Source organism: Ahaetulla prasina, chromosome 1 (assembly GCF_028640845.1).
Source record: "Ahaetulla prasina isolate Xishuangbanna chromosome 1, ASM2864084v1, whole genome shotgun sequence".
Classification (NCBI taxonomy): domain Eukaryota; kingdom Metazoa; phylum Chordata; class Lepidosauria; order Squamata; family Colubridae; genus Ahaetulla; species Ahaetulla prasina.
Window position 1 is genome coordinate 308,005,056 of NC_080539.1, and position 25,087 is coordinate 308,030,142.

Below are 25,087 nucleotides of genomic sequence, written 5' to 3' on the forward strand. Positions count from 1 at the left end.
GGGGGGGCTACCAATTCTGCTTATCTGTTACAGCCGGGGGGGGGGGAGATGCGTGAGCTATTCTGGGATGAGGCTCTTTTGTTTGCGGTCGCACTATAGCGCCATTTATTTTCACTTACATAACATGAACTAAACTTATGCGCGGGCGATACAAATAGTATATTTTCAGAAATTTAAATTGTCATGGGGAATTTTATGAAAACCTAATGAAAATTTAAATAATGCTATGAATTTTTTTTTTAAAGTCAATTAAATTTAAAAAAAAGGAAACTGCTTCAGTATCGGACAAAACCCCTACCGCCCACCATGAAAGCTGGAACGCCCACTAGTGGGCGGTAGGGACCAGGTTGACTACCACTGATATAAAGTGATATCTCTAAAAAATGTTGATTATATATTTTATGAATGCTTTCAGAAATATTTATTTCTTTTCATTTACGTAGTCAATTAATGCTTTACCTGCCCAGTGTGCTCAGTTTCATCCTTATTAATAAGATACATCAAAAAGAATCTGGAGAAAGAATATGAAAATATACATGACTGTTTTTGATGGTATCTTGTTCTTGCTTCTTAAGAAAACAGTAATCATTTCCATCTAAAAATGTTAAACAATAAGCTAACAAAGACTTGTTTTATGATTAATTTTATAGGACTCAGAAACAGTTGAATGGTGATATTAAATAGTGGAATATTTTACATTGGTAAAAGAGTTTTGCGTATGTAAAATTGCACAAGTCTCTGCTTGTGAGTTTTCAATTCAAAAAAGTAGACATCCTCATCAAGAAAGCATTAGAAGAAAAACAAATGTACAAAAATCATTAATGAAAATAATTAATACAAAGCTGTGGATGCAGCTATCTGTTTAGTTATTCACAATATTTTATTTTGGTGGTGACCAGTTCTATATTTTTTCTTTCTTTCTTTCATGAACAATAAAAAACTGTACCTTGTATTTTACATTTACGTTTCAAGGAAGTCAAGGCCTATCAAGGCCCCTACACCGTTTGCTTCTGAAGCAAAATTTGCCTTGGAGCAATGTTATTTTTCCTGCTGCCAAAGCCTCTGATGGCTCATACTGTGGCTCATCTTTCCAAAGATAATGTCTCTCCTTTTCGATCAAGTTAATGAGCGTTACTATTTATGTAGATTAATATCTGGGGAATTTTGGGAGTTGAAGTACATGCATCTTAAAGCTGTCAAATTTGAAAGATACTGGCCTAGAGACTGACAGAACACTCCTATTCTGGAACCCTTCCATATCCAAAGCTTGTTCTGAGCAGGCATGTGGTAGAAGTACTATATTTGGATTGATTGGTTGGTTGGTTTTTCCTTTAGTGATCCTGAAACTGATCCTGGCTATAGTTTCAGGTTGGTTCCCCTATGATAATCTCTATTGTGTACCCCTCACCGTACCCCATCCCTCACAGTGGAATTCTAAGAAATGTACAACATTAGCTGCCATATGAGATCACTAAAGCATCCATAACCTGACAGAGTCCTGAGTCTAGGCGTACAGGAGTGCAACACACTGGTTTTAGAGTAACTCACTTCTGGATAGATATTCCTAGCATTGTGCTATGAGCCTGGACAATCCTATTAACATTGCTTACAATCATTTCTAAAGAAACATGCATTAATAAAGAAGTACATGCATTTACTTACAAATAGTTGGCCAGATTGTGCTCTTGTAAAGTATGCATTTCAAAACCATGTGGAGTTGTATCAAAATAATCATTACCAATTCCACAAATAAAGCATTTGGTCTAAAAATTGAATAAAAATATTAACAATATAAGAATTAATGTAGTCTTCTTGACAATTTTGTGCAAAGTTTTTCTCTTTCATTTACTGAAAACAAAATAACTCAATACAATCATGATCTTACCTCCATGTCTTCTTTGACCTGTTCTTGCTGATCTCTCAGTTCGCCAAAGGCATCAATAATAAGACCTATTATTAGAAAGAAAAAGACACAAATACTTGCTAAAAGTTTTAACTCTGCTACATATTTGCAATACGTATACCCTGCACTACCATTTAGGATACATTGATTTTCTTACTACTCAGTTAATTTATTTCTTAGAAGAAATGCATATGAAGAAGAAAGAAAAATCACACAATATAAGTAAAATACTGACTTCATTAAAATGGAAATTTTGATATACTAAGCTAGATTAATCACAAGCAAATATTGATGCAGAAAATACAGATCAGTGTCCCCAACAAGGGGACAATTTCCTGACATGTAGCCTTCAAAAAACATTACTGATAAATTGATTATAAGGGAAACCTCTAAGGGACAAAGATTCATACAAATTCAGTAACTTATGGTGAAGAATGGAAAACACAAGAATTTTATTTTTTGTTTCACTTAACTAGGGGTCCCCAAATTCTTCAGCCCATCAATCTCTTCATGACATCTCAAATTGTTCATTGACCACCAAACATTAATTACATGAAAATAATTTACTATTACTTTAATTAATGGTACTATGAATAACAACAAAACAGAGTCCTGTCAATCGTTGTGGTTCTATATTGACCACTTTGGAGAATATGGCACTAAACTTCACAACAGCTAGCACAATCTTGAAGACCTTGTATGGTCAAACCTGGTTGAAACTTGGATAAAAATAATTATAAAAATCCTAGAGCTACAGGAAAGATTGGGAAGTCAAACCTCCCAAAGAAGGCTGTAGTGAACCTTGTCTGAACTGTTGTCAAAAAAAAACTTCATGGAAGTTATTTACGTAGCCACTGGAAATTCAATTCAATTTATAGAAGGTATTATATCATTAGCTATTGTTTTAAAAAACCATCTTGTTTGAGATTCATCATCTATAAGTTTCAGTCATTTTTTTCTCAGCGGCCAGCAGCATGATGTATTCCTGAAAATGAATCTCTCAAACAAATATTGTATTGATCAGTTGAAAAGAACATATGAAATCATATACTAAAACCATAATTGAAGATTGAAGATAGATCTTTCTTACATTACTATAGCAATGCCCTTACTCAAAATGAAGTGTAACCACTCATTGAATATTGTATAAAGTAAAATTATTAGCAGGAGTGTGAGCAATTCTCCCCCACCGCCCAGAAGGGATGATAGCTTAGAAGGAAAATTAAACAACAACAGTTCTGTAGAGGTACATAAATCTATTTTTGGCATGGCAATGTTTGTAAAGAAAATTATTAATTTACTTTTCCTATGTTAGAATTTGAGTTTACCAGTTCAGCCTAAATGCAGAAAGATTAAAGTCTGATAAAAGGAAGTACCTTACACAGTATATAGTTAAAAGTCTGAAAATTGTAGCCAGGAGATGCTGTGATAAGAAATGTGTATGATTTTTTAAAAAGGGCGATAAATTCTGTATATATGGCTTGCAGTACAAGCATTAGTAAACCATAGGAATCTTAACAATAACAAACCTTGAATGATGGCCAGTAGGATAACAATGACAAAGAAGAAAAATGTGATATCAAAAACAATTCGATATATTTCATAAGGGTCTCCTGCAGGGTCTTCAATTTCATCTCCAATACCTCCACCTGCTCGTACCCCGACATACATATGGAACAGGTAACACTAAAAGACAGAATTTTTTACAGTTTATGGAAAATAATCAAACCACCTTGAATTAAAAGAGATTTTAAAAAGGCCATTACTTTTATATCATACATTAGAAGTTGGGATAGATCCAGTGGTGAAATTCAATTTTTTTTACTACCGGTTCTGTGGGCGTGGCTTGGTGGGCATGGCAGGGGAAATATACTGCAAAATCCCCATTCCCTCCCTATTCCTGCGGGAAGGATATTGCAAAATCTCCATTCCCACCCCACTCTGGGGCCAGCCAGAGGTGGTATTTGCTGGTTCTCTGAACTACTCAAAATTTCCGCTACCAGTTTTCCAGAACCTGCTGGATTTCACCCCTGGATAGATCTCACAACATTTAAAATACGTTACAGAAATGCTAAGATCAGTATCATTAGCTTACAACTGCACGCAATTATTTCAATGCAGCTTGCATATGAAAAATTCAAGTGGTTCGGCTAAAATTTCAAAATACTGCAACAGAACATTGTTTTGTTTATTTCCTATAGTAAATCCAAATTGCTTTCTTGCTACCTTTTGCCACATGATGTTTTAATATCCTGCTTTTAATTGAGAAAGTATATTGTATTTACATTTATTTTTAATTAATTTCATTCTTTTTTTTCTGGAAAAATAGATGAAGGCAATTTTGGTTTTCTTACATATTTCTGGTCCTGAGGATATTATCAATTACCAGTTGAGTCTGAGGAGACACTCCTGTGCATGCATGCCAACACAAACTTTTGTGTGATAAAGATATATGTGTAGTTCCCAGTCTTCTATAGCCTTTCATACTGTGCCTTTCTTATCCCATGGGTAACTTCCCACCCTATCTCACTCGCATAGCTATATATGCATCTTATATTCATAGCTGAAAAAATATTTTGTAAGGTAACTACAAATTTATTGAAGAAATAATAAAATGAAACATAAAATTTTAAACTGTTGGTGAACTATGTACCACTCAAAGCAGTCTGAGATTTAAGATGTTCTGATGTCAAAGTATATTATATTTAACTCTTAGACCCAGAGAGGAGAGGCCACTACAGATATGAATGAAAACATTCTTCAAACTGTTTTGACCAAGTCTAACCTAAGTCCTTTAGATACATAGGTCAAAAATAACACTCACTCACACACACAGAGGTCTGGAATGTACCTTTCCTGGTTGCCATTGGGCTGTTCGAAGGAAAGAACCTACTCTAATGGTACATGGAGATGACCCTGAGGAATGAGGGAAAGAGATGCTGCCCAGGGAATGATCAGATTAAAAAAAAGGAGAAGTCTGCAACTGCTTAATGGATCAGGAAAGAAACTTAAAAAGGATCTGCTCTAATGCATCAGACTGTTAAAAGTGGCTGCAGGAGATCTGTATTTCAGACTTGTAAGAGTCTATTAATATAGCCTTACAATAAAGTAGAATAAACCCCATCTGGTTGTGTTTACTGTTTAGTTTATATAGAAGAGCTAAAATATCCCAAAGGATGTCCCCAGGAGACACAGTGAATGCTAAGGGCCATAGCAAAAATCAAGAATAAACAGGTTTTCAAAGAATGGGCTTCAAGAAAGCATTAAGTTTAGATACTTAAAAATGTTACTTGTATAGTGTATACTGTAGCTGTCTTCAGTTAACAAATATATTAGATTCTGATTAATTGAAATGTTGTAGTATCAAGGATTATAATTCCAATACACAATTTTTATTGAGGCCTGCCTTTTGTTCTCTTGCTAATGGCACTAATCTTCACATTCACATAGTTGTTCTAGTACTTACAGTCATCATATCGTCACATTTCATGTCTGGCTCATCCTCATCCTCACTCTTGTTATAAAATTTCCGGAAGAAATTAAATGCAACAACCGTGTAAAGATATACCACCACAGCCAAGAGTCCAACAGTTAAGACGAGCTATAATATAGCAATACAAAATAAATGGTGAATGGTATGTAGAGAAGAAACAACAATTAAGAAGTGAAATCTTGCCCACAATATGAAAGATACTTGCTTCCACTGTGGGGCTGGAGCATTTTGAATATTATACCATTCAAAATATATTAAGCCAATCAAGATTTGAATTTACACTGGTGCATTAGGCTGTATTTTTAAGCTTTTCCAACTGCTTCTTAACTGTCTTTCAAATGTTCATATATAGCAGACCACTATTCCATTGTATTTCTCTATGCAACAACCATACTTAGGCTTTCATAAACTCCTGCTTGAAAGGGGCAAACCAGAGCCAACTAAACCATTCATTGAAAATATCACAAGATGTCCATAAACTTCAGTATTTAGATGCCCTAGGACTAAGGAATAGTTATTTCCAGAAACCTAGCAACACATATGCAAAGGATATGTAAAACATTGCAAAATATTCTTCATTAAATAAGTGGAGGGAAAATCCATTGAGTTGATTGTTTGTTAATTTCAGGTTACTCCTGTTAAATCGCAGCTAGCGTTGAAGCATTCATTTGCAAACCACTTGAAAAACTTGCTTTATAATGCCCAGGAGCATGAGAAAAGCACCTGTCTGAATCATTCAAGCAACTGTGTCTAGTAATGGTTCTACAGCTGCTTCAGATGTTGCTCCAAGCTGTTGCCTATGATTATACAGCAACTCTTTTGAATGCTTTGTACAAATAATCTAAATAAATGAGTTTGCAAGTATTTGATTCTGAAATGTATTTGTAATCCTTTAGCACACAGAACATATTTTAGTAGAACAGACAGTTCTGTTGTTTTACAATGTTGGGGACTACTTATTACTATGCCAACGCAGAAACCTAGTTTATATAGCAAAGAAGTATTTCCGTAGCTCTTCTGTGGAAAAGAATGGCTCTTATGTAGCGCGTTGGTTCACCAGATTTAATAATCTATCCACGTAGCAATGCATGGAACAATTGGCCTTCCTCTTCAATCTTCAAATGCTGTACAGTATAGAGAGAAGCAGTAGCCATGCTTGACTGAACACATTTATATGCTTTGTCAATTGGATTTGTGAGATTTTAAGAAGGAAAAAAAAGAACACATAGTTTTAGGGTGCTACCCTGGCCTTTACCTCAGAGGTCACATTATAAAGAGATGCTTTTTAAGTAGAAAGGGCAAATAGATTTTTCTGAACAAACAAGACTAGGTAGATTCTTACCTGAATTAAAGTCAACTTGTGAATAATGCAAAATGATATACAATGGATTAGTACAAAAACACATTTATGAGGGATCCCAAGTAATATTCTATCTGTCTGATCCCCTGTGGTTGAGGATTGTGTCATTGTTTTGATCAATTTATATATACCCTCTTAGGTTAACTGAATAATGATTTCACATGAAGGAATTTCTGCATATTGGATGTTCCAGGAGTATACCTCTAGTTATTTACTGGAAAAGCAGATAATTCAGCACTGACCTCTGCTACAGCATTATTCAATTTCCAGGCTTTGCCTATTTTAACCACAAAATGGAATGATAGGCTAATTTTGTTAAAGGATCAAAGCACTACTGCACTTCTAACCAGAGCTGTCAAATGAAAGTATCTTGATGGGGCTTTCTTTTCTCTATAATGCGGAATAACAAAATCATAAAACTGGAGGAGGGGAGGGAATTTAGGCAATTCAATTCCTTGCTCTGTGAAAATCCAAATTAAAGCATCCCCAGCAACCATCTGAATACATACAATGAAGAAGAGTCTATCCTCTTTATGAGTAATTATTTCAAACTGAATTTGTCTTCCTGTAACTTGAAGTTACCAGTTCCATTTTCTGCACAATATGTATTCCAAAGGTTAAACATCTCTAATTCTTTCAGATTCTCTCCATAATACATGCATCCTGATCATTTTTGTCATCCTGTTCCACTTTCTTTGAATTCTCCTTTATGAACACAATATTTATTGTGGGGGAAGGAGGGTTTAAATGAAATTAAAATAAATGCTATTATTAAGCCAGATAGCCCTCATTTTATACCAGGGGATTTCATTTCATATGGAACTTTATATTTATTAAATTTTATTTCTATTTTTAATCCTTTTAATTATCCCACCAGGAATTTGTCACTCACATTTGTTCAACTTTCTCTCTGCATCCTACATTCATAGTTGAAAGGTCCCCAACCTCCAGGTCACAGATCAGAACCTGTTAGGAACGGGGCCTCACATCTGGAGGTGAACGGTGGGTAAGGGAGCAAAATTGAAACTATCCTCCCCTAATCCATGGAAAAATTGTCTTTCACAAAACTGGTCCCTGGTCCCAAAAAGGTTGGGGATCACTGTTTAAACCAGGGGTCTCCAACCTTAGCAACTTTAAGCCTGGAGGACTTCAACTCCCAGAACTCCCAGCTTTGCTGGCTGGGGAATTCTGGGAGTTGAAGTCCTCCAGGCTTAAGGTTGCCAAGATTGGAGACCCCTGGTTTAAACCATAGACTCCAATCCTCTCCTTAGTGCAGGTAAGAAGTAAAAGAAAAGCAATCCATGCAAATGGCTCCACTGAACATTTTCGATAAAAAGAAGCCAATTTTGCTATGTAGTTCCACTGCCAAACTGCTTTTTCTCTTTTGAATTTCTTTTATAACATTCAATTATAATTTGTATTTGCATTCACCTTCTTTTTTCAGCAGCATCACACTGCTATCATATTCAGCTTACAATCAGCTACTATTCCAAGGTCTTCTTTAAAAATACTTTTATCAAGTTAGGTAACGTATATTTCATTTTTGTTTACTAAGTGAAGTATTTCAGCTATCTCTGTTAAATTTCATTCTATTACTTACAGACCATTTTTCCACCCCATCTAGAATTTCAAATTTATTGCTACCTATTATGATATTAGATATCCCACCCAATTTTGTATCATCTTCAAATTTAATAAAAATTCCCTCCATTATCATCATGAGTCATTAAATTTTGAGTACAAGACTCAGGACTGATTCTGGTCCTTTTTGGCGTCGCACACAATCCCACACAGGACAATGTAAGGAAGTACCACCAGTGAACACTGTGAGGGCAATTCTTGACCCGGGTATATATCCAGTTAATATCCTTGCATTCAGGATGTCATGGGATATTATTATTACTATTATCAGGGGTGTCAAACTCATGTCGTCACGTGATGTATCATAACTTTTCCCCCCTTTGCTAAAACAGGGTGGGTGTGGCCAGCAGGTGACGCATCCTGCCAGCAGGCCTGGCATCCCTGCTATTATTACGGTGGGTTGCACAGTCATATATTTAGATCGGATATGGCATTTTTATTCACCTACCAAGTCAGCACCAGATGAAAATGAATTGCAGGATTTTGGTTGAAATATTCACTTGCCCTATACTCATTCATTGCCGAGAGCTGTTACTTGTTATCAAATTTCCTTACTTTGAATAATTTAAATACTGAGTATAGCAGCTGAACATATTTGAGAGGGAAATGGGTTATTCTTAATTGGACCAGAAGAATTGATGAGAATGCTCCTTCAGACCTCTCATCCACCAAGCACCTTAAGCAATTCTGTGTATTTCTGTGTACCCTCATCTACTGCACCTGGTCCTATGGCTGGCTGGCTTTCTCATCAACTGAAGTATGTCCATTCACAGCCCAAGTCCTTTATCTTTTTCTTCAACTAGTTTGCATTTACTGAAAATACATTTTAACTTGTCTTAAGGGAGGAAGGCAACCAACCTGCCTGTATTCATTTTTTTTCCTTCTTGGGGCACTTTAAGTAGGAAGATTTTTTGTTCTTTACTTGTTCTTTACTTGGGCTTACTTTTATGAACCCAGTTATTAACTCTTCACTCTATAAAACATTTTTATCCCCTCAATCATCATCATCATTACAACAGAGTTGGAAGGGACCTTGGAGGTCTTCTAGTCCAACTCCCTGCCCAGGCAGGAAACCCTACACCATTTCAGACAAATGGCTATCCAACATTTTCTTAAAAATTTCCAGTGTTGAAGCATTTACAACTTCTGTAGGCAAGTTGTTCCACTCATTAATTGTTCTAACTGTCAGGAAATTTCTCCTTAGTTCTAGGTTGCTTCTCTCCTTGATTAGTTTCCACCCATTGCTTCTTGTTCTACCCTCAGGTGCTTTGGAGAATAGTTTGACTTCCTCTTCTTTATGGCAACCCCTGAGATATTGGAACACTGCTATCATGTCTCCCCTAGTCCTTCTTTTCATTAAACTAGACATACCGAGTTCCTGCAACCGTTCTTCATATGTTTTAGCCTCCAGTCCCCTAATCATCTTTGTTGCTCTTCTCTGCACTCTTTCTGGAGTCTCAACATCTTTTTTTACATCGTGGCGACCAAAATTGATTGCAATATTCCAAGTGTGGCCTTACCAAGGCATTATAAAGTGGTATTAATATTTCACGTGATCTTGATTCTATCCCTCTGCTTATGCAGCCCAGAACTGTGTTGGCTTTTTTGGCAGCTGCTGCACACTGTTGGCTCATATCTAAATGGTTGTCCTCTTGGACTCCAAGATCCCTCTCACAGTTACTACTATTGAGCAAGGTACCACATATACGGTACCTGTGCATTTTGGGTTTTTTGCCTAAATGTAGAACCTTACTTTTTTCACTGTTGAATTTCATTTTGTTAGATAGCGCCCAATGTTCAAGTCTGTCAGGATCCTTCTGTATCTTGAGCCTATCTTCTGGAGTGTTAGCTATTCCTGCTAGCTTGGTGTCATCTGCAAATTTGATGAGTTCCCATCTATCTTTGTATAACTCCCAGGACACTTTATACATTGGCTTACTGAGAAACTTGCTTCCTAAAACCAGGCAGTTTTACATTAAATTCAAAAAGGAATGAGACACCCATTTGCTATTCATCAGCTCTCATGTCCGTCACTCTTTGCCATCAGCAGCTCTTCAAAACATGATCTTTGCAAACCCACAACTCAGCATGTAATCTTTCAAAAGACACTGCTTCTTTATTTATTCTTCTCTCTTCCTGGTTTTTGAACTCCTCAGGTAACAGCTCTTCCTGTTCCCTCTGATTGCCTCCAAGTCATTAAATGTTGAAGATCCAGACCTGAATACTCCACTCAATATCTAATTCTAGGATGATGAGTATTAGTCTGATGAACTTTCAGTGTCAGCTTCAAGCCAGCTACTTATCCTGTTAATTGTCACGCTATGCAGCCTACACAAAACTATCTTGCTAATCAGAAAGTCATAATGTCCTTTTTCAAATGTTTTGCTAAAATCAAGACGCATTATACCTACAGCATTCTCACAATATACTAAACAAGTTATTCAATCAAGAAAGTAGGATAAGGAAACTTAACAAGATTTTGTCATGGTAACTATGCTAGCTTCTTGGTGATTAAGAAGGCTCTTGTAAATCTTTCCTGGAGGATCATGTTTAGCAGAATTAATCACCAAGCAGATGTCAGGGCAATACATATACCCCATCACTACTACTCCATGCTACATTGAAAAATCTGCAGTTTAATTCTGGAAAACCTCACCTACATCTTCTTGGCTTAATAGGAGATCATAGATAACATTTGAGCAGGAATAACTCTTTTAAACTGCCTATACTAAATAAAATAGTGCAGTGTCATCTCATTCCCTTATTATTGCTTCTTTCATTTGGTAAAATTGTAATTAATATGTACAGTAAGTATGCTTTATTGCAGCCAAAAACCAACAGGTTAAAATAACTTATAGGGGCAGGGGCCAGGCACAATTGATTGACTGATTATCTGTCATGAAATTGTTTTTGACACTAGGAGTAGATAGATTTACTCCAAGGTGATCTATTCCTAACCTTTTCTATTATAGAAAAGATACTTTATCTTCCAATACTGCACTCACTGCTTCTATAATCGTGTCCCTCCCCTTCACTGATGGTTGTCCTCTTTCCTTTCTCAGAATTAGAGCCTTTTTCTGGTCTTTGCATAATGTGTATGAAAAAGATAAATAAAGCCTCACTATTTGTTCCTTCAGTAGGAACTCTTGAGTTGATCTATTCAGTGTTCCATCAGTTTGTTTTCTTGGGGTCCACAATATTCTCAGGAATTTCAAAGCATTCTTTAAGTTCCATTTTTGCTTCCATGGAGTATCAGAGGGAATACCTTGGATTGCATGATTCTGATCTTTGTAGGTGCAGGCCCATCATGGCATTTGAATATCTTTTCCAAGGACTTCATGGCTGCTCTACTGAGTGCTAGTCTGGCATATTTCTTAACCGCTAGTTCATTTACTGTTGATGGTTGGCCCTAAAAGGCAGAAGGTATCCACCATTTTGATATTTCCATTGTCAGTTCTAAGGCTGGTTATTCTAGCTGTTCTCAATAATTTGGTCTTCTTTATACTTGAATTTAGCCATATGTCTTCATTAGGCTCTTTGACTTTTGCATTTTTGCCTGTCAGGATACTGTCACTAGATTGTGCAGGTCATTAATGCTTCTTCCTCCAATTTTAAAACCACACTCATCTTCTTCCAATCCAACTTCCCTTTATAAAATATTCAGCATATAAGTTGAAGAAATATAGGAAGAGTATTCAGCTTTGTTGCACTTCTTTGCCACCTTGGAACCACCCTTTTTGTGTCTGTACTGTGGTTTCCTGGTCTGTATATAAATTTCCCATGAGAACAATGAGACATTGTGGGATTCCCATGTCTCAGAGCACATTCCACAACTTGATGCGTTTGATATGAAGGCTTTACTGTAGACCATATACTAAATTCTTCTTGGCATTTGTTGGCTTTTTCAATTATTCAACATGCATTGTGTTCCTTGTTTTGTAGAGCCACTCTGAACATCAGATATCTCTTTTTTCATCTAGGGCTCTAATCTGCATTGAATGATCCTAAGAATTATTTTGCTGGCCTGTGAAATTAAGGGTAGTGTATGATAGTTTGCACGCTCTATTAAGTCTCTTTTTTTTTTGTATTGGAATATAGATAGACCTCTTCCAATCAGCTGGCCAGTATGTATTTCTACAAATTTGTTGGCCTAGTCACTTGGAAACTTGACTGATTTATCTTCTGTTCCTTGCCATATTTCTGTTGCTTGCCATGGGCCGTGGATAGCTCAGGCTGTAAGGAGCCTGTTATTAGAACACAGTAGCCTGCAATTACTGCAGGTTCAAGCCCGGCCCAAGGTTGACTCAGCCTTCCATCCTTTATAAGGTAGGTAAAATGAGGACCCAGATTGTTGGGGGGGCAATAAGTTGACTTTGTAAATATACAAATAGAATGAGACTATTGCCTTATACACTGTAAGCCGCCCTGAGTCTTCGGAAAAGGGCGGGATATAAATGTAAATAAATAAATAAATAAATAAATAAATATTTCAGTAGGCATTCCATCACTTCCACCATGTTTCTGCTGTCCAATATAGATGGCAGCTGGGATGACCTTCTTACTTTTGGTGACCCTACTGGAAATCAGTATACTTGCCATACTCTATCATTCTTCATTCACCCAGGACTCCTTCCTCCATTATAATGAGGCAAGACAGTAGCACTTGGGATGGGGCAAGTACATTCAATACAAAATAAAGTACAGTGCAGAATTTTAAAACCCACTAATGCAAGTTCTGTTTTTTTAAAAAAAGGAAGGAGAATTGAATATAATAACTAAAGAAAAGGATAGACCACAAATGATATAGTAGATAAATTCCAATAAAAATAAAGCCCTTTTTCTTTACTTTAGCTTTGTGCTTCCTTTTTCTTTTTATGTTGCCTGAGCCTTTTAGCTTGGTAACTTCAAGTTTTAACATTTCTAAAACTGATATTTCAAAATAGTCTGGAAATATTTTGCATTTTTTCATTTTGTGAACTGCCCACTGAGAAAAAAAGAAGAAAGGAGCACACCCAAAATTGGGACCTTCAAACCTTAGTCCAGGCCCAAAAGAACTGAAGGCAGAGGCCTTTCCTGGCTCTGTGGAGTTGGTATAATCAAAAATAGTCATTACATAGGTAAAGGTTCCCCTCACACATATGTGCTAGTTGTTCCCGACTCTAGGGGGTAGTGCTCATCTCTGTTTCAAAGCTGAAGAGCCAGCGCTGTCCAAAGACATCTCCGTAGTGATGTGGCCGGCATGACTAAATGCCAAAGGTGCACGGAACGCTGTTACCTTCCCACCAAAGGTGGTCCCTATTTTTCTACTTGCATTTTTTACATGCTTTCGAACTGCTAGGTTGGCAGAAGCTGGGACAAGTAACGGGAGATCACCCTGTTATGCGGCACTACGGATTTGAACCACTGAACTGCCAACCTTTCGATCGACAAGCTCAGCGTCTTAGCCACTGAGCCACCACATCCATATACATACCAAATAGTTAAATAAATACAGTTAGTCTTCAATTTATGACCACAATTGAGCCCCAAATTTCTGTTGCTAAGCAAGTTAAGTGAACTTTGCCCAATTTTACGAGCTTTCTTGCCATAGTGGTTAAGTGAATCACTGCAGCTATTAAATGAGTAACAGGATTGTTAAGTATATTTGGCTTCCCCATTGACTTTGCTTGTCAGAAGTTCACAAAAGGAGATCACCCTGGGATACTGCAACCCTCATAAATATGAGTCAGTTGTGAAAGGTCTGAATTTTTGAGCACGTGACCATGGGGATGCTACAATGATCATAGGTGTGAAAAAAGGTCATGAGTCACTTTTTCCAATGCTGTTGCAACTTCAAACAGTCACTCAATGAACTGTTTTAAGTCAAGGACTCCCTGTATTGAAATGGTTTCAGTGCTTAAGAACTATTGAGAGACAATAAATTGCAGTAGAAATAGATTTAAATACTGCTCCTTCGACAAAGTGTACTGTATCGAAAAATGGGCGGAAAAGTATATAAAATTAATAATATTGTGCTCCTTCAAGGAGACAGAAAAATAAAGTTTCTTAACAGATTATGATTGTTGCGTTAAATAATTAAAAGTACAGTTTGCCAAACCACATTTCATTGGATATAAAAGTTTCCTTTTTGATAAACAATCATACAAACACGATTGAAGCAACAAGAAGAGTGGGATTTCAGTTGTGGAAGTTATTTTTGAATTTAACAAGATATTGAAAATTTTAGGTAGTAGGCTGATGATTTGAACTGTGATAAATATTGCAATAATTTGAACATTCAAAAGTTTAGCAACAAAATATACAATTCTTACAAATTTATAAAAGCATCAATATCTTGCTAAGAAAATGTTTACAATAGGCAGGCAGGGCTGGGATTTATAGTTATAAATTTTATTTACATCTGCTATATGATTGAACATGATCCTCCATCTAGAAGATAACTCTGAAAACATTAGAATTATAATGCAGACATTTCTAAATAGGCGAAATTTTTATATATAGTGGAGAAAACTCCTTAATTTAGCTATTATATAATCAATCAAAATGTGTGTCTGTTTTATATTAACATATGGTAAATATTTTTGTGTTTTACTAATATTATAATTTTAAAGAAAAAAAAACAATGCCTCTTTTCTCCAAAGTTAAGCTATATAGCACATATAACGTATTATGAACAAGTTAGCATTCAAGATTTTTGCTGATATGCTACCTTTTTGTAATTCGTTAAAAAAAAGTAGAATTCAGAATTTAGATTTTTCCCATTTGCTTTTTTAAATAATATAAGCTAGGGATATAGATTCATAAGTAGCTGGTGATTTGTTAATATTCCTCAATCATTTGATCACTATGTACTTTTAAATTATGGCATTATAAATTTTCATCACACTTTACATTCATCACACTTTAACACTTTTGAAAGCATTCTTAGTTACAGCCATTTAAACGATATTTCAATTTTAGTAACAATTGTACAATAAGACATGAATTACATTATCAGTAACTAACCTGTTTGCCATTGTGAGTTACAGATGACAGAATGGTACGTAAAGTCTTAAAACCCATAGCTATATCGAGCAAATGAGCAGCGAAGAAGAAGTTGTTGTAGTGGCCAAGAATGGACATGGTTGTATACCAAGCTAAATACAAAAAAGACTAAAGAAAATGTTAAATGTCAGAAAACCATCTCATTGCATTATACTATTTCTTATCATTACATTTCATTTATAAAACTCTTTTGTGCTATAGTATTAAAATGCTACAAAGGGGCTTATGCCTCAATGACCAAAAAATTGAATCCTTCTAGATTATATTAATACTAATAGTAGGTTTGGTAACTGTTACATAAGCAATTAACCAAAGACACAAGACTATTGTGGAAGAGATAAGTGTGCATTACATTCTTCTTAAGGTATGCACATAGTTATAGAGTGCTTTGTGCAAATAGAAGTGACTACATGAGCTAATTCTCTTTTCTCACAATAGGATCTAGCCGTAAGGCCTTTCCAGATGAGGAGGAACCTTGATGTTTATGGACATGTCCTCTTGCCATATCCCTTCACCTTTCATGTATTTTGTTTTTGCAGTCTGCTGTGGCCCGCCAGCGGAGCTGGCAACAGATTTGGACAGTGAGGAGGTTGGGGAGGAATATGAGCCAGTCCTGGAATCTGGGAATGCTCTGATGAGGGCTCTGTGTCGGAGGCAGAGAGGGGGCCACAGCCGTATGCCAGCTATCAGCTGTCTTCAGAGTCAGACATCAGTGAGGCAGATGAACAACTAGAGCCTGCTCCCAATGTGCGCATGTGTATAATTGCCAGATGAAGGGAACAACTAAAGAACAGGGTTCAATTTGGGAGTAAGGCCAGACATTGAATGGCCCCTCCCAGAAGAAATAAAAGAAGAGCGAAATGGGAGTGGAGTTTGCAGGAGACAATTAGTTTGCTAATTGGTTTGTAACTCTCCAAGACTCCTGGCCAACTTCTGCAGATATCAGCTTATCAGCTCTCCAAGCCTGAGCATTCACAGGAAATTAATGGAAGATTTTTTTGTCGGGACAAGGAGTTTCATGCTCTGGGGAAGCCTTGGTCAGAGCACAGTCTTCATTTATACATCAAGGTAAATGGAAAATAGAATGTGAAAATTACATATAATTGCTAATCCTAAATTTGATTTGATAATTTTAAAAAGTATTCAAGGCTGCTTGTTAAGACCACAGGGTATTACAGGCAAGAAAACAATTATGCAGAAGCACATCTTAGCTAAATCATTATGGTATATAATGTTGCAGAATATGAAATACAACCAATTTAACACATACAAAATATTAAACAATTTTGTAAAACTGAAATAGGTTGGCTATTGGAACGAATCAGTAACTTGCTCATTTTAGGTTATTTATGATTTGACTATTGCTGAAATATTATTATCAATATACTATCATCCTACCTTTTAATTCTGGCTTTGTTGCCATACTGAAAATAGAACTTCTATCCTCATCTCAAAAAAACCATTTCCTTAACTGATATCATATTAACAGTATAATTGCATTTCTCCTCTTACTTAATTGATTTTGTATATTTTCTTCACTTCCCTCTTTTTCCCATTATTCATTTTAAAACAGATGTTCAAAAAGTTACATAGAATTTATAAGGATGACATCTATCATTTGCGTATTTATGCTTGTAGAATTAAGTTCATATTAAAGTTGTACATATTGTAAGAGAGAATGCATGAGCACAAGGCTTGTTTCCTTTAAGAAATAATAATGAAGGAAAGGATTTTTTTTTTAAAAAAAATAAAAGTACTGTTAACTTACATTATCAGTGAAAACTACACCAAGCTTCCAGATTTGATATTTTGCATCAATAGAACTTAACCTAGTAATATACAAAATAATTTGAAATTAATCAAGATATTGATTCATCCACTAATTATAATGTATTTTTCCCCATTTGTTAGGCTTTCTTCTTGATAGTGTGTCCACTATAAAACGTTTCAGAATTTTGTGGAGCTTTATTGGATATATTTTTGAAAACAAACATTTCAGCAATGAAATGACTTTTAAATGAATGATAAGATTATATTTGAACAATGTAACATATATACTAACAGAAGTTTCAGCTCTCCTCGATCTGGTCCTTTATGTAGTCAAGGAAACATCATTCAGTATAATAGGAAAGTATCCGCGGACTTAAAGGAATCATCAGAATTTGAGTAATACAAAATCTTCAGTAATACAAAATAAACAATCTCAGAGGAGAAATTTCTAAAACAAGCCAATGAAGTCTTATTCTGAGGGGAGTTGGAATGCTTATGGAAAGGAGAAAAATAGAAAACTGAGGAGGAGGGGAAACGGCATGTGTTTTCCTGACAGGAATACAAAGAAGCTACTGCCTGCAGTGCAACTTGTGCCTAATGGGTGTATTCTCTTGTACTTCCTCCCAACCAAAACTGTATGTCAAAGTAACGAAGCTAAAAGAAGAAATCAGGTATCTTATGTGCCAGTTACATGCTATTGTTTAAGATGATTGATTTCTTTAACTTACAATATTATAAATGGTAGGCATAAGTACTTCAGTTCCAGTGTATATATAATCAAAAAAAAAAGGACAAAACAAAAATATCTGTGCTTCCATTCATATGTGACAATTTTGTAATAACGTAATGAATCAGGCCAGTTCTCTGCTTTCCAGGTAATATTACACTCCCATCTAGACTACATCTTTCTAATCTTTCTCAAAGCAACTTTGGTCAAAAGAAATTGGATAAAGATAATTTGTCACTGATGTATATGATATGCTCCCAAGCAACAATCCAGAGGCAAAATGTTTAAGCTCCATTATATTGTGCAATCTATAAGTGATTTCTCTATTAGAAAAAATGACAGTTATAACTTATTGTGTTACACTACAAACTCAAAACAAAGATGCCCAATAATCTAGCATTTTTAAAAAATAATTAAAGTTAAGCATATTAGCCCATGAAATAAGCAATTGATTGATTAAGTATAGTTGTAGATCGCCAATAATTATCTCATTTTAACACTATGTTTTTATGAAATTCATAAAAGCGTAGTTAAAACATTCCCTCTCTTAAAACAGACTATATTAAAAATAGATATCCGTGTCCAAATAATTAATGAACCTCAAAACTATAACAGCCATAACAGTATTGCTATTTATATTCTGTTCTTATTAGGTTGCTGAGATCCATGAACTGAATAATAACATAATTTGTGACAGCACAAAACTCTCCGGATCATCATTATAATGCACAAACACATGCTGTCTATGCATAGGATTGGATTGCTAAGACTTTGGCTTTCCATCACAGGGCTGTCCATGCATAACCACAAACATAAAAATGAAACAAATAAAATTAAAAAAATCAGTTGTATTATTTTAATACATTTCAGTTTATTAAATGCAAAAGCAAACAATAGTGTACCATGAAACAAAAGAGGCTTCATCTGGTTCAGTATGTTCCACTGGACTAAAATCCAGAGTGCTTTTGTCCAGACCTAAGAGTTCTGCAATGCGCTCTGCTCCATATAAATCGCCGTACTTGTTGATTACCTTCAAGAAAAAAATAAAATATCATGTTTTAATTGATGTTTTTTAAAAAATTTGCATTTAAAAGTCGATGCTCTTTCAAAGGCTGCTTCCTCACACAAAAGCGGGGTAGATTGAAAGTGGGGGGAAATTGCCCCAGTGAGAGCAATCAAACGTAACAAAATCCTAAAAATAAACAAATGACCATTGAGAGGAGTGTTGCAGATAGTTTTTGGAGCATGTATGTTCCTAATGTTCTATAGAAACATCTTGGACTAATCCAATATGTGCTTATTATGATCAAACATGGGTTACTACCTTTTATTTAATATTTTTATTTTGGAAGAATTATTTTTAAGGAACCTACCTTACGTTTCACAAACTTGTCCCAATAATTATTAGGAAAAGATCTGTACAAAGACAAAATAATTATCCAAATTAAATTAAACAAACAAACAAACAAAACCCCAATAAAAGATGACCCAGTAATAACACTTCTCCTATGCACACACATAAAATACCGAAGAAGAAAATCCACAACCCCATCCTCACTAAAAGTATTTTAATTGCCTTGGTGCTTTATCATTTTAGTTCACATTGCGCCGATATTATGTTCGCATGAACTATAGAATAAAGTTTCTTTCATAGAATATCAGACAGGATAAAAAAGCTCAAGAGAATGATGGCATCATAGGAACAGTTTCCTTTCTGTGCCTCCTATATTTTCCCCATTATTATTTTTTTATTATTTCCTCACTCTATTGTCACAAACCCTTTATATATATATATATATATATATATATATATATATATATATATATTTTATATATATATAAAACATATATATATATATATATATATATATATATATATACTGAGGTTTTCACGGGTGTTTGTATATAGGTCTTTGGTTGTTCGGGTTTTCTCCCGTGTAAAATTGGAAGTGTCTTGGCGACGTTTCGACGAAGTCTCATTCGTCATCTTCAGGCTTCAGCTTCGTGCTTCTGGGAGCAATGTGTGATCGCAGCTGTTTCTTCCTTTTAACTGCTAGTGGGGGTTTGAACTGATTGGGTGGGAGCTTGGCTGTGCTCTGATTGGATGGGGGTATTGGATAATAATTAAATAATAATTGGTATCTCCAATTATTTATCTATGTATCTAAAGAAATAGAAACTGGTCTATAAAAGAATATATGTCTAAAAATTCTTATACTTTAAATTGATAGTTGATTATATACTTATATGTTTCTGAAGAAATAAAATTTACAATAAATTAAGATTGTTTTTTGTTCTTTGATGGTTTTCTCATTATTCATAAGATTTTATCGAAACAGGGTTACTAGTTGTTTATAAAAACATCCTTATAGAAAACAAGCATTTAGTATTAAAAGTAAAACATTTACTTTTCAACTGTTTAATTTTCAACTGTTGAAAATTGAATCTGTCAAAATTGAACTGCTGGCTCTCAACAGAAGGGGGAGGGATACAACATCATCTATCTCCAGTCTACAATGTAGGCCTTACAAGAGTTCCAAAAAGGCTCGACACCCATTTACACTACTCAGGTGAACCTGATGACACAGATAAACCTCCAGGTGGCCTCAATGACTCTCGACAAGAATGCAAATGACCAGCTGTCTGCAAGGAGTATAAATCCTTCTGTTTTCACCATCCAGCCAGAGCTGAAAAAGTTTCTTGGATGAGAAATGAAACATCTTCAAAGATAAACCGGAAAGTCAAGTTGCCTTTTGAAAAAAAGCACTTTTGGGGTCCTTCTCACCTCAAATTTTACAAAACAAGAAGCATATAAAACTTCTCTTTGAAAACACTAAAGACTCTGAGGCAGCGATTCAAAGTTACAACTTTCTATTAAGTATATTTATCACAATAATCAAAAGGCCATTAAAAAGAAATCCAACAATGTTCAGGTGTAATATGGAAGTAATATACAAGCAATATTCAATTATTTCTCCTTTTCTCCCGCCTGTGTGCCATAAGTGGTTAGGCCCCCTTAAACTTTTGAGCAGCAAAAAAGGCGTATATCTATGCATTATTACTAACAATCCAGCATTTGGATCAGATCTTGTCAGACTAAGCCCTCACAAAGAGGGGAGTAAGTTGTCTGCTTAAGAAAATATTACATTGGAATAATGTGTAGAATAATATAATAATAATATCTGTTTATTTATTTCAATCTTTATGGCCCCTCCATCTCATCTGGATTGCTTATGTTGTCAGTCATTGAGGTGAAGAGATAATAAGGAGCATCATTAAATATTTTCCATGTAGGCAACAATAAAAGAGCACATTTCCCATTCTTGCTTCCTGACTGACAACTAAGGATAATAACAATGACTACCAAAACACAATATAGAAGAATATAGGGGCCTCTGGTGGCCCAGACTGCTAAGACAGTCTGTTATTAACACAGCTGCTTGCAATTACTGCAGGTTCAAGTCCCACCAGGCCCAAAGTTGACTCAGCCTTCCATCCTTTATAAGGTAGGTAAAATGAGGACCCAGATTGTTGGGGGCAATAAGCTGACTTTGTATATAATATACAAATGGATGAAGACTATTGCTTAACACAGTGTAAGTCGCCCTGAGTCTTCAGAGAAGGGCGGGATATAAATGCAAAAAAAAAAGAGAGAGATATCATTGTTGCAGCTAATGAACATATAAAGTTATCTTGCATTATATCAGATAAGTGATAGCCTCTGGTCTCTGGAAAGCAGGATTCTCTTAAGCAACTTGCCATATCCAATGCTGCTACACACAAATTTTGTTTACATGAACTATATAGAAAGATGGCCCATACAAATCGTGATTTGTATCATACATAAAATGTCATAATTTTACCTATACAGAATTATGTTGTCAAAGTAAGACCCAAAATCCTATTGGAATTCAATATACAACATGGCACTTACGGAGTGTTTATGACTAAACGATCCCACTGCCCTTTAATATCATCTTCAGATGGTTGTTCAGTAATATATAGACCATCAAATTCTAGCTTCCTAGCAATGTCTTTTTCACGTTTGAATACAACCAAGGGAACCTTTAGGGAAAGATATTTTGAAGTATTTTAGTGATCTCAAAATTTTGAAATAAAGGTAAATATTTTACAATGTCTTGGAGCTGACTGGACATTTATAGAATAACTGAGTTTCACTTTAAATAATGTAAAAATTATGGATAAAATGAATTATTATAACAAATATGATATTGTTATTTACAAATGACTTACAATTTTAAATGACTATATGTGCAACCATCTGATAATAATCAATATTATATAAATAATAAGTGCTATTTGATCTAGAAATTGAATTGGGTTCAGGATTAGTGCAATGTATCTATTGATCAATAGGTTATAAATTATTAATAAGCATATTTGGATCTAATCCTGTTTGCAACATAATAAAATAACAGAAGAAGGATCTTTTATTTAGCATGAATTGTACGATTAAATAAGAATACATAAGATGAAGTGCGAGTACAGACTTGGATACTTTTTTCAGTTCTATACAATCTTTAATGTTAACTGAAATCTATGCATTTAAGTTCTATGTATGTTATTAAGATATCATCAAATCAGGCCTGTGCTTTCTGATTATATATAGAATACTTCACATTGTTCCCAGGATCTGTAACTTTTCTAAGAACACTCTATTTATTTATTTTATTTATTTTATTTTATTAGATTTTTATACCACCCTTCTCCCGAAGGACTCAGGGCGGTGTACAGCCAAATTATAAAACAATACAATATACAAATTAAAACAAAACTTAAAACAAGCATATTCCATAAATGGCCGAAATTTAAAACAATCAATTTAAAACCCTTAAAATTCATAAATAACGCAATTAAAATTATTTAGTAAACTTTTAAGCCAGTCCCGCTTGAATAAATAAATGCGTTTTCAGCTCATGGCGAAAGGTCCGAAGGTCAGGCAATTGGCGCAAACCAGGGGGAAGTTCATTCCAAAGAGTGGGAGCTCCAACAGAGAAGGCCCTTCCCCTGGGGGCCGCCAGCTGACATTGCTTGGTGGATGGCACCCTGAGAAGGCCCTTAAAGCGCACCCGAAAGACCACAGGAAGCCAGTGCAGGCTGCGCAGGAGTGGTGTTACATGGGAGCAACGTGTGGCTCCCTCTATTACTGCGCAGCTGCATTCTGAACTAGCTGAAGCCTCCGGGTGCACTTCAAGGGTAGCGCCATGTAGAGAGCACTGCAATAATCCAAATGAGAGGTGACAAGAGCGTGAGTGACCGTGCATAAGGCATCCCGGTCAAGGAATGGGTGCAACTGGCGGACCAAGTGCACTTGGTAAAAGGCTCTCCTGGAGACGGCCACCAGATGATCTTCAAACGACAGCTGTCCATCCAGGAGAACACCCAAGTTGCCCACCCTTTCCATTGGGGCCAATGACTCGCCCCCAACAGTCAGCCACGGTTGCAGCTGACTGTACCAGGGTGCCGGTATCCACAGCCACTCCATCTTGGAGGGATTGAGCTTGAGCCTGTTTCTCCCCATCCAGACCCGTACGGCTTCCAAGCACCGGGACAGCACTTCAACAGCTTCGTTGGGGTGGCCCGGGGTGGAAAAGTACAGCTGCGTGTCATCAGCGTACAGATGGTAACTCACCCCAAAGCCACTGATGACCTCGCCCAGCGGCTTCATATAGATGTTGAACAGGAGAGGTGAGAGAATCAACCCCTGAGGCACCCCACAAGTAAGGCGCCTCACGGTCGATCTCTGCCCCCCTGTCAACACCGTCTGCGACCGGTCAGAGAGATAGGAGGAGAACCACCGATAAACGGTGCCTCCCACTCCCAAACTCTCCAACCGGTGCAGCAAGATACCATGGTCGATGGTATCAAAAGCTGCTGAGAGATCTAATAGGACCAGGGCAGAGGAACAATCTCTATCCCTGGCCCTCCAGAGGTCATCCACCAACGCGACCAAAGCTGTCTCCGTGCTATGTCTGGGCCGGAAGCCGGACTGGAACGGGTCTAGATAGACAGCTTCATCCAGGTACCGGGGAAGCTGCCATGCAACCACACTCTCTACAACCTTTGCCACAAAGCGAAGGTTGGAGACTGGACGATAATTTCCCAAAATAGCTGGATCCAGGGAAGGCTTCTTGAGGAGGGGGTCTCACCACCACCTCTTTCAAGGCAGTGGGGAAAACCCCTTCCAGCAAAGAAGCATTTATAATTCCCCGGAGCCAGCCTCGTGTCACCTCCTGTGTGGCCAGCACCAACCAGGAGGGACACGGATCCAGTAAACATGTAGTTGCATGTAACCTCCCCAGTAACCTGTCCACGTCCTCAAGAGCCACAGAATCAAACTCATCCCAAACAACCTCAACAAGACGCGTCTCCATCATCCCACTTGGATCATCGCAATTTTGGTCTAAACCCTCCCGAAGCTGAACGATTTTATCGTATAGATAACCGTTAAACTCTTCAGCACGTCCCTGCAAGGGGTCATCCCGCCCCTCCTGATGAAGGAGAGAGCGGGTCACCCGAAACAGGGTGGCCAGGCGGTTATCTGCCGATGCAATGAGGGTGGAAACGTAAGAACGTTTCGCCTCACTCAATGCCACTAGGTAGGTCTTAGAAAAAGACCTAACTAGTGTCCGGTCAGCCTCGGAACGGCTAGACCTCCAGGTACTCTCTAGGCGTCTTCTCCGGTGTTTCATCTCTCTCAGCTCCTCAGAGAACCAAGGAGCAAACTGAGATCTACGCTGGGTCAGAGGCCGCAAAGGCACGACATGGTCCAAAGCCCCAGTCACGGCCTGTTCACAGGCCGCAACTAGTTCTTCAGCCATGCCGTGGGCAAGATCCTCAGGGAACGGCCCAAGCTCCGTCCGGAACCTCTCGGGGTCCATCAGGCGCCTGGGACGGAACCAACGCATTGGCTCCGTCTCCCTGCGGTGGTGAGCGGCGGTCCGAAAGTCCAGATGAAGGAGAAAATGATCTGACCATGACACAGGTTCTGTCACTAAATCTCCTAATTCCAGATCATTAAACCACTGTCCAGAGATATAAATCAAATCCAGTGTGCCTCCCCCAATGTGTGTAGGGCCATCAGTTACTTGAATCAGGTCCAAGGCTGTCATGGAAGCCTGGAACTCC

The 25,087-nt window shown here is 36.8% G+C and overlaps 1 protein-coding gene across 1 annotated transcript in view; it reads right to left on the reverse strand.

The window, feature by feature from the left end:
• The window catches only part of RYR3 (ryanodine receptor 3), a 343,388-nt gene that overhangs the window by 1,475 nt on the left and 316,826 nt on the right, over positions 1-25,087 (reverse strand). Inside the window, exons 92-101 of the mRNA XM_058162131.1 lie at positions 21,873-22,003; positions 19,312-19,354; positions 18,841-18,968; positions 17,210-17,270; positions 15,403-15,549; positions 5,370-5,504; positions 3,433-3,589; positions 1,886-1,950; positions 1,663-1,763; positions 460-511 (exon numbers count right to left, since the gene is read on the reverse strand). Coding sequence (XP_058018114.1) covers positions 460-511; positions 1,663-1,763; positions 1,886-1,950; positions 3,433-3,589; positions 5,370-5,504; positions 15,403-15,549; positions 17,210-17,270; positions 18,841-18,968; positions 19,312-19,354; positions 21,873-22,003 — 1,020 coding nt within the window. The remainder of the gene's footprint in view (positions 1-459; positions 512-1,662; positions 1,764-1,885; positions 1,951-3,432; positions 3,590-5,369; positions 5,505-15,402; positions 15,550-17,209; positions 17,271-18,840; positions 18,969-19,311; positions 19,355-21,872; positions 22,004-25,087) is intronic.